Below are 10,268 nucleotides of genomic sequence, written 5' to 3'. Positions count from 1 at the left end.
TAGTTGCTTGCATTATTAGGAGCCATGAAAAGTGGCTAGAAACAGCTCTAGAAAGTCTAGACATTAATAACTGCAGTGCAATCTTTGACCTGTCCTTTTATATGGATTTGAATCCTGAGCACTGACAAAGGTAAATGGATAAAAGGCTGCAAGTGTTTGAAAAAAAGTGCTAAGGAAAATACTTGGTGCAGTACAAGAAAAGCGTATGGAGGAGAAGACACAAGTTGTGGACCCTTGCAAAAGACCTGATGTCTTGAGCAAGATATGAGTGCAGAGAATGAAATGGGCTGGACATATCATGAAAACCAATGAGAGAAGGCATATGAGGAAGAATTTGGAGGTGGAGGTAGACAAATTCAATGGTGGGAAGATAGTGTAAAAACTAGTTTGGAAGGAACAAAAAGTTACTGCAAGGTGGAAGAAGACTGTGAGTTAGGAGGAAGTGAAAGGCAGTTGAAGACCTGAGGGAGAGAGGAAGAGTCCAGCCTTCAGTGCACCCAGGTGTGAAAGAGCCACAAGTGCAGAGGCCAGGGGCAGACCTGGGGGGCAGGGGAGTGCACTGGTGCAGGCAAGGGAAATACCATGACCACTAAGGTGGTTTTCCTAGTTGCAGGGAAAACCACTTCCTTGACACTGAGGTTGTGTATAGTCAGCCTCCCGCTTCCAATTCCAGTGGGAAGATCTTGGCTTTATGCCAACTGTATGGAAATGGAAGATTTCTCCCTAGCTTGCACTTGGGGCTAGCAAAACTCAGCTGAGGGCAAGCAAAAGTTGGGGGCATCTGAACTCCAAGCTGCACATAGGATGCCTGCTAAATAATTTGGAAGTATCTGAAGCACCAGGTGGGGGTGGAGGATGTTTGGGGTAGTAGGGCCACATACGGCTCTTGAATAAGTCCCGGATTTGGAATTGATTTGGCTGATTTGACTTGGGACACAACATTTTTTTTTTACTCGTTACTTTTTAAGGATTCCTGCTCCACCCAAAACGTAAAACCAAGGGGCTGGCAGAGGCAGCCGCGTCTGCTCAGGCAGCAGGGACAGCGTCAGCTGAACGCCGGCTCCCTGAAGTCCACCCCGGCCCCTCAGGGCTCTTCATCCCGCGGGGCTTACGGATCCGTCCGCTTTCCAAAGGGCCTGGAGTTCCGCTACCCAAGCTACCCCTCCCTGCGCAGCGCTGCAGCCTGTTCCCAGCTGCTGGTGGGGAGCTCCGCTTTCCCAGCCCCGCAGACCGCTTTTCACTCCTTCCAAGGAAATGATGCCTGTGTTTTGCTCCCATCTGAAGACGCGTAACCGGCCCCAGACGCCTTATTCAAACTTTTAGTTTATTTTTCCCTGGAGAAAAACGCGCGCTACAAGCAGGGCACGACGCAGCTCCCCGCCCGCATCCGCGCCAGCCGCTGCCCAGGCGCCTCCGCTCCCGCCCGCCGCTCCGCCCCCCAGCCAATAGCACGGCTGCATGCAAATTAAGACGAGCGAGGCGGGTGGCGATTGGCCGAGCTGTTTGTGGAGTCACACCGCCCCGCGGGGGGAGGGAGGTCCTCGCGGGGCCGGGCCATGCTGCGGGCGCTGCGGCGGCGCTGGGAGGCCTACAAGTACCGCTTCGTGCCCTGGATCGCGCTCAACCTCCGCCACAAGCGCAGGTGAGGGCGGGGAGGCCGCCTCCGCGCAGCCCGGCGCCGCTGCAGGCTCCCCGGACCCCTCGGGGTTCTTGGGCAATGGGCGCGTTCCTCGTCTCTGCGCGGGCGCGGAGGAGCGAAGGGCCCAGGCCTGCACTAGCCAGGGCCCGCCCGGCCGCGGCCCAGCTGCGCGCTTGGGCCGGCAGAGCAGCAGGACTTGTCTGGGGCGGGCTCTTGTCGGGCCCGTGCGTGGGCGGGATGAAGTCTGAGGCGTTCCCGAGTGCGAGCCGAGACCGCGCGGTAACGTGTGGCGTCGGAGAGCGTCTGCCTCCATCCCGCTGCACAGCAGATGCCGTCTCACGCGGAGAAGCCCTCGCCTTGGTTTAGCTGGGCGTAGCCTTCTCGAGAGACCTAGCTCCTCTGCCCCCTGATCTGTCGGCTGAGTAATGCCACGAGCAGCACACAGGCTCTTCCTTTTTTGGATGCAGCTTTCTGTGGGGGTGTCTACACGTGCATTAACATGCCTTTCCTAAGGTGTATTAGATAGGGTACCTCCAGTGTGAGGTGGTAAATTAATGCACATTAGGCTGCCCTAATGTTCAGTAGCAAAATTGCATGTTTTTTTTCTAGTGACACTTAATGCGTAGTAGGCTGTTTTACTGTGCATTAGTGTAATGGCATGGTTTTTCTGTGACGCCTTAGTGCACAGTAAAATAGTCTACTGCATGTTAAAGTGCACGTGTAGACGTGCCCAGTGTGTAGGATTATGTTTCTAACTGGCAGTGTTGCTGTAGGCTGTTTCCCTCGGGCTTCTGCTCGGAGATCTGTGTAGTACCTCCTATCCTTGATTGGTGAAATGTTTAAACCTTCAAAAGAGGTACTTGTACTTTCTACAAGCTGGGAAATGGCTTCCCAAGGGAAGTGGTAATGGCCCTGTTGTTTGAGCCACAAAAACAAGACTGAGCAAAGCATTTGATAGTGTACTATAGGGAGCAGTTCTGTTGGCAAGGATTTGGATTAGATGGCCAAGGAGGTCTTCTTCACCTCTAATTTCTGTAATAACTGATGCCCCGGAGTAAATACAACAGGAAGCTGATTCTCTGGGCTGTAGTGGAATCAGTATATCTTGAGTTGAATTCTTGTGGTTTAATGATCTCAGCAGAGCTCTTCTACTGAATTAGCCCTATTGTAACTCAGCGGCCACATTATTCTTTCCTTGCATATTTATGCAGCATGTCTTGACTGCTGAAATAAAGGAAATATAGCTTTGTGGAAACATCAGACAGATCTTCCCTCATTCTGAAGAAAGGGGTGGTATTGCTGCTCTCTCTTAGCAATCTAGATTTTGATCTAGCTTCTAAACCTCTTTTTACGAAGGGCTCACGTGAGCAGCTATGTATTTTTAGTCTTCCTTCCATCAGGAATGCCCATCACTAGCATGCAACCCAGCCTAGTAAATGGTCATTGCTGAAACAGTCTGAAACTGATTTTTATTTGGTTTCAGTTATGCTTTCCACTTGTTTCTTACAAGGCACATCAGACAAGACTGAAGAGATTCAGACATAGTCAACATCCTTGGAAGTTCCCAAGTGAATTAAGTTTTGCTCTCAGACTTTGGGCACTGGGGCTGTTTGCAGACATTAAAAACCAAAAAAAACACCCCAGTATTTTGTTTTAAACTCAGTACATTGCTGTGCTGAGCCTCACGCTTGCCCAAAAGAGGCAGCACCGTAGTTGGACCCAGCTTGCCCAACATTGGTATAGATGTGGTGCTTTCGTGGGGCTTTTTTGGTGCTTTAGCTAATAGCTGATTGATTGGGCTTTAGCTAAAAGCAAAAAAAGGCCACATTGAAGTGTCTGATTTGTACAGACATTACAGAATTGGGCTGATGTAGCATACTGCAGCTTCCAGTAAAGCATGGGGTTTGTTTGTTTGTTTTTAATATCTGCAAGCAGCCTGACAAACCTAAATCTTATTAGTGTTCAGTGAAACAGGCTAGGTCTGTATCACTTCCTTGTCAAGCCTAGGATTACTGCAGAGAAAAGGCTCTGCCTGCTTGCTCCTGCTGCACTCACACCTGGCAAATGACAGAGTTGACCGTTTAGAGGTGCCCTCATGTCATGCCTTTGTATTGCTCTGATGCTCTCCCGAGACAAAGCCTAAGAATTATACCGGGGTATGTGTTCAGGGCCCCTCTGCCGCTTGTAGTGCCTGTAGGCCCAGGTGTGCATGGGACAGGGAAGTGGGTAGGGCTTTGTCTTCAGCAGTCCCAGGTTTGACAGGAAGGCAGTAAAAATGGGGCTTTTGGATCCTACGCATGTAAGTCATGTTTAAAAATGGGATTTGGGGCCCTGAATCACTTGCATATTTTGAATATCAGTTTTGCCCATTCCTCTGAACCAAATTAAAACCAACACACACAAGTAGCTGGTATTATTCTTTCTGAATTCAACAAAATTGTATCTGGCCTCTTTCTAATGGTAAAAATGTGTTGTTTATTTACGTAAATCTAACTGTGTATAGTTCTAGATAATGTATATTAGATCCTTCTTAACCATACTTATCCAGCCTCCTCTTGACAACATCCGATGAAGGAGATTCTACAATTTCCCCAGGCAGTCTGTTTCACTGTCTTACTATGCTCACAGTAAGGAAGGCTTTGCTGATAGCCAGGGATCCTGGTTTTCCCTGATTAAAAAATCACAAATTTGTGGTTAAAATTAAAGGCTCCCCCATAACCCCTTGACCCTGCTGGTGCCCCTCACTCCCCACCCACAGCTCCCTGGCCCTGCTCATACCTCTCACTCCCCCACCCCCCACAGCATTGCTGGTGCCCCTCACCTCCTACACACAGCCCCTCCTTTCCCAGCCCTGCCTGAGGGGCCCCCAGCTGCCAGGGCTACAGACCTGGGTCTTCTGCCTCTGCTCCCCACTGCTGCCTGCTGTGGACTCAGGTGGGGCAGCTCCCTGCCACCACACACACTCCCAGGGGGCACTTGCACCCCCCATATCTGTACGCAGGGCAGGTACAGGCTGTGGGCTCCAGCTCCCACCCTGCTTCCCTCCCCTGGGGCCTCCGCAGCCCAGCACGCATGACCCAGTGTGGCAGGGAGCAGCCAGGCCTCTTGGAGATCTCACCACCGCCAGCTCCATGCTGCCCTGGCAACGCACCCCCTGCATGTGCTGCTGCTTTGAGGGAGCATGTTGCCAGGGCATTGCGGAGCTCACAGCAGCGAGCAGCTTTTCTGCGCAGCTCCTCTGCTCCCTGCCGCACCGGGTTGTGCCCACTGGACTGCGGAGACCCCAGGGGAGGGAAGCAGGGCAGAGCTCACAGCAGGGAGCAGTTTCTCTGTGGGGCTCCTCTGCTCCCTGCCCCAGTGGGTCCTGCCGCTGGGCTGCGGAGGCGCTGGGGGAAGGAAGCAGGGTGGCATGAAGCATTGGGCCTGCATGGAGAAGCTGCTCGCCACTGTGAGCTCCTCCCTGCTTCCCTCCCCCAGGGCCTCTGCAGCCCGGCAGGCACAACCTAGCTGCTGCAAGCTCCACGCTGCCCTGGCGACCCACCCCCTCAAAGCAGCAACATGGGCAGCGGTGAGGAGGTCCCCACTCGACCTGGCTTTTCCCTGCTGTGGTTGCACCCACTGGGCTTCAGAGGCCCCAGGAGAGTGAAGCAGGGTGGGAGCCGGAGCCCACAGCTTGCACCTGCCCTGCATACAGATCTGGGGGGCATGGGTCCCCCCTGTCCCCTGGGAGCATCCTCAACAGTGGGGAGCCGGCCCTCTTCCTCCCCTGGATGAGCCACCCGTGGCCCCATCCTGTTTGCTGCTGGGGCCCTGCAACTGTGCATTGTGGTCCCAAGCCCCACCCGGCTGAGCAGCAGCCCCAACTCTGCCCAGCTCCCTTCCTCCCTCCCTATAGGGGCCTCGATCCCCATTTCCCCCTCCCTACCCCACACTCACCAGCTGGAACTACTCTGCAGGCTGCCTGGGGCCACGTGCATGTATGTGCACGTGGCGCCTCCTGTCGCACTGCCTTCCTTCTGCTCCCTCCCAGCTCCCTGCCAGCCTGCAGGTTGCTCATTGCAAAATCCATGGGTTTCTCTGGTAAAGCGAGAAATCTGCATTTGCCTCTGGTAAAAGGCAAAATCCGTGGTTTACTCTGTTTTTCTGTGGGACATGGAAAACCCGGATCCCGGTAGCTATTCTAAATCTGCTTTACTTCAACTTTTGCTGTTTTAATTCAATTTTAAGCCCTCAGAAAGGGAAGACAGCTGTTCTCTGTCTTCTTTATGGCAGCCTTTCAGATATTCGAAGATTGCTATTAATTACCTTTGCTCCAAGCTAAACATAGCTATGGTTCTCCCAACCTTTCCTCATGCAGCTTGCCTTCTAACCCCTTTATCATTTTGGTTGCTTATCTCTGGACCCTCTCTAACACATCTTTCTTAAAATGCAGAGCCCAGAACTGTACTCAGTACTCCAGAACAGGGGTCAGCAACATTTCTGGGCAAAGCGCCAAAAACATCGACAACCTGGACTTGTCAGTTGTTGGCATGCCAGGGGCAGATGGTGGGGAGAGGTATGAGGTGCCCAATCCTTGTTGTGGCAGCCCAGCCATGGCCCCTTCCCTGCCATCTGCCCTGAGGCATGCATGCCAAGCAAAATGCCTGTGTATGCCAGGCTCTGACACCTATGCCAGGGGTTGCCTACCCTTGCTGTGGAATGAGGCATAAACAGGGTTGAGTACAGTGGCAACGGGGGGGGGGGCAGCAATCTCTCGGCAGAGGGAAGTTTTGAACCCAGGGCCTCAGATTTGGGAGGTCAGCAAGCCTATCCCTCAGTTGTCACAGAGGCCCTGTTGTGCAGCTTGAAGAGTACACTGTTTCATCTGCCCAAAAATCATTACTTTCCCCCACAACTTAGTGATGCCATATTGCAACATTTTGCTTAATATGTTTATACTAAAGCCTCAAGGTTCGGTAGCCCATTAGGCTTTTCTTTCAAAAGTATATGTTCAAATTAAGGTGCCATTTGCACATTTGTGTGGAAAAATGTCCTTTGAGATTGATTTTTGTTCAACAAACTGATGCAAAAATAAAGTGCTTTTTATTGCCGTAAAATTTCCTACCTCCAGATCTTAGAGGAAAACTTAATATTTGAATATTTTTTCCCTCTTCTGTTACAGGACCCTCCGATATGTGCCAGAAGATTGCAAAGATAAAATTGTCTCTGATGAAGAAGTTCTTGAAACACTCCTGAAAATATTTAAAGCTCTGTTCATAAGTGACTTTAGTAGACAAACGAACATCTTGGCCTTACTTCCAGAAGTAAAATCCACATATCTGGAATTACTGCATCTTCAGCCTTCAAAATCAAAAATAACTTTTTCCTGCTATGAGAGTGAGAATATTTTTAGTCCAGAGGAACTTCTGTTTCATACATTAGGATTCAGTATTACTCGAAATCAGAGCTCACTGGTTTCTGCTGGAACAGGAGTGTTTGTAACCAGAGGGTTTGTCCCTAAAGGGGCAGTAGTAGCTATGTATCCTGGTAATTAAATACTTTGTTATTTTTGTATATGTTAAATGTAATTTCTGCCTATATATTGCAGACTGCAAGTTTAACTTTGATATCCTACCAGAAATCACAAGATAACATTTGTAAGAATATTTCCATTTGTAAGCTCATTTAGAGATCATTTGGTGATAAAGAAATGGTGTTGTTATTCTCTGAGTGCCCAAGATCTGTTTTTTAGTTGGCAGACCATTTGCTCCGTATTCTGCAAGTATTAATGCACATCAGTGCTATTATGCATGCAAGTAACCCCATTTAATTCCAAGGGACTACTCATGTACATGAAGCTCTCATGTATAGGGGCTTCAGAGACTGAAGTTTTGATAGTTCTATGTATCAAATGGGCAGACTATAGAAGTATTTCAAAGCATAAAATGTACTTTTAAAATTAAGATTGAATGTAGAATTTTCAGGAAAATAGTATAGAAGACCAGAAACTGACAAAAATGGAATAAATCCCTACCCAGTGATGTTATGGTCCAAAAAGCGCATATGAAAGAAATAGCACATATATTTTTCTGATCCCTCTTTCTTGGTATTCTATTTGCTTACTTTATTTAACAAAGATTTTAGTCCAGTTAACAATTTCAGCCATCACCTTTGATGTATAAGATGACCAAATATCAACTAGAAGTCACTGATAGAGAATGAACATCCAGCCCTGTAATGTAACTGAGCAGCCCCATAAGGTAATTGAGTAGCTCCTCAGAATTTAACCACGTTTTAAGTGTCAGTTTAGATGCAGTTCACTTGACCTCCCTGTCAGAGTATCAGCCAGGTTCAGAGGCTGAGTTATTAAGACATACTCTTCAGTAATGAGAGGAGATTGCTCAGCTGTTAATGCAAGTAAATCTATGAAGAGGGTATATCAGTTTAGCTATGCCTCTTGTTTCACACCAGATGTAGACTGCTGACAGTGTCTTCACCATCAGGATGCTTGTATTGTAACAAGCAGTTTGATGCAAAGGTGTAAAAGATGAGATGGGCACAAGTGTAACCCGCATGCAGAGATGAAATAGTCTAGAAAATTGTGAACCAGTTTTTTCCCTTCATTGAGTTTGCTCATACTAGTAGCTTGAAACCCAACTCTTTTGTCTGATGCAGATTAAATCCTATTCCCAATTTTTAGAATATTCTGCTGAGCTGATTTTGTTTTCATTTGTGCCTTAGTTTAGCCATTTCCCCATCCTATAACAGACATAATCCCTGCTTTAAAAGTTGTCTTACCATTTATTTACCTATATAGAATTGTCTTCCAATTGTAAAAGATGGAGGGGAAAATAACTGTTTTCAGCTGAAGATGCATATGCCACGTATCTTTTCACCAACAACCCCTCCAAAGCAGTACCAGTGGGCAGAGATGTCCTTATTGCCTGTCCCAAACTGGGGTGTAGCAGGCAGAGATTTGTCATGTATGCATTTAGTACTAGAGTATATTCAGCAGGCTCCCTCCCTGGCTGTATTCAGGATTTAGTGAGGCCTTTATTTGGGACAGTCTGTCTCCATCTTGTTTGGATTTTTCACCACCTCTTTTCCATAGTTACCAAATGTCCATAGGGATTATTGTTGTTAAGTTTGTGAAGCACTTCAGGTAAATGTAAAGAACCCCAAAGGAACAAATAATGCTAATAAATATTAGTGGCCTGGAACAAGGAAAGAATCCAATTTATCTTGGTTAAGTTAGCATCTGTCTGGGAAGCTGAGCCATGATTGTTAAGTCTGTTCTGTCAGTTTTATTTATTCCCTTCTAAAATATCCACATTTGTCTTGCCTCAGGTACAGTATATCAAAAGTATGAGCCCATCTTTTTCCAGTCCATTGGCAATCCATTTATTTTTAGATGCATAGATGGTGTTCTTATTGATGGGAATGATAAAAGAATATCAAAAGCCGTGTACAGGTGAGAAATCAAAATAGGGGAACAAGTATTAATTTGGATTGAAAGGTGTTACAGTAATTGACATTTGTCATCTAACCCCCAATGCAGTTAATTTGTCTGACTTTAATTGTTGCTAATGTGCTGTCTCATACTGTAATATATAGATTGTAATTTTGTTATCCTACTCTGTCTTGAGGCTAGAAACTACTGGGCATAATACATTAATATCATCACTTGTTGTTCTGGAAATACAACATTTTGCTTAAGAGTAATGCTTCGAAAGTTCTGATATTTGTAAGGAAGAGATTTTAAAATCAGGGGCCTGATTCAGTATAATGTTTAAAAACCTATATTGGGCTTTCTCATCAAATCTGCTCAGTGACTTAAATAAGAAAACATTTGTCTGTCACGGAGCATGGCCTTTGTGAAACCTCTGGAGCATATCATACAACCCTAGCTCCTGTTGCAGACTTGGACCATTAAAAAGTAATGAGTAAGACAGGACTGCAGGAGAGTTGTCCTTCACTTTGAAGCCGAAAGGTTAATATGAATATACCAAACTTGTAGTTTTAGTCAAATTTGAAATAGAACAGGTTCTGGCCAGAATAATGAATATTCATCTAAAATAAAATTAACAGCAACAAGCAAACACAACCTGAAATGAAGAGTCATGTACATCAGCTTGTATTCTGGGAACAGTGTCATTTTAGTGCTGTTCTCCACGCAGCCATGAAATGAACTGCCTCTCTCTAAAGGTATCTTACATATTGCTGTAAAGGTGGTAAGGGTTTGGCTGTTTTGTTTTTTGTGAGGAGGAATTTGTTTCAATTTCTTTTGTGTTGGAATCAGTTTTATTTAGTCCTTGAGGTTTTGATAGTAAACATGAAGAGGGCCAGTGTGGTTCCTATCTTCAAAAAGGGGAGGAAGGAGGACCCGGGAAACTATAGGCCAGTTAGTCTTACCTCAATCCTGGGCAAGCTTTTGGAGATAATTATTCTGGCACATATCCACAAGGGGCCAGCAGGGGAGATTATGCTTAGGGGCAACCAGCACGGGTTCATTAGAGGCAGCTCCTGTCCGACCAACCTGGTGGCCTTCTACGACCAGGTCACCAAATCTTTAGATGCAGGGGTAGCAGTGGACATAGTCTTCCTGGACTTTCAGAAGGCCTTTGACACTGTCTTTCACCCCATTCTCATT

The 10,268-nt window shown here is 47.2% G+C and overlaps 1 protein-coding gene across 1 annotated transcript in view; it reads left to right on the top strand.

Moving 5' to 3' along the window:
* Positions 1-298: 298 nt before the first annotated feature.
* The window catches only part of SETD9 (SET domain containing 9), a 19,904-nt gene continuing 9,934 nt past the window's right edge, over positions 299-10,268 (top strand). Inside the window, exons 1-4 of the mRNA XM_019518257.1 lie at positions 299-362; positions 1,471-1,642; positions 6,801-7,165; positions 8,966-9,089. Of these exons, the coding sequence (XP_019373802.1) occupies positions 299-362; positions 1,471-1,642; positions 6,801-7,165; positions 8,966-9,089 (725 nt within the window). The remainder of the gene's footprint in view (positions 363-1,470; positions 1,643-6,800; positions 7,166-8,965; positions 9,090-10,268) is intronic.

Source organism: Gavialis gangeticus, unplaced genomic scaffold, assembly GCF_001723915.1.
Source record: "Gavialis gangeticus isolate Ggan-Ray unplaced genomic scaffold, GavGan_comp1, whole genome shotgun sequence".
NCBI classification, from domain to species: domain Eukaryota; kingdom Metazoa; phylum Chordata; order Crocodylia; family Gavialidae; genus Gavialis; species Gavialis gangeticus.
Note: the sequence above shows the minus strand (reverse complement) of the source record. Positions and strands in the feature narration are given on the sequence as shown.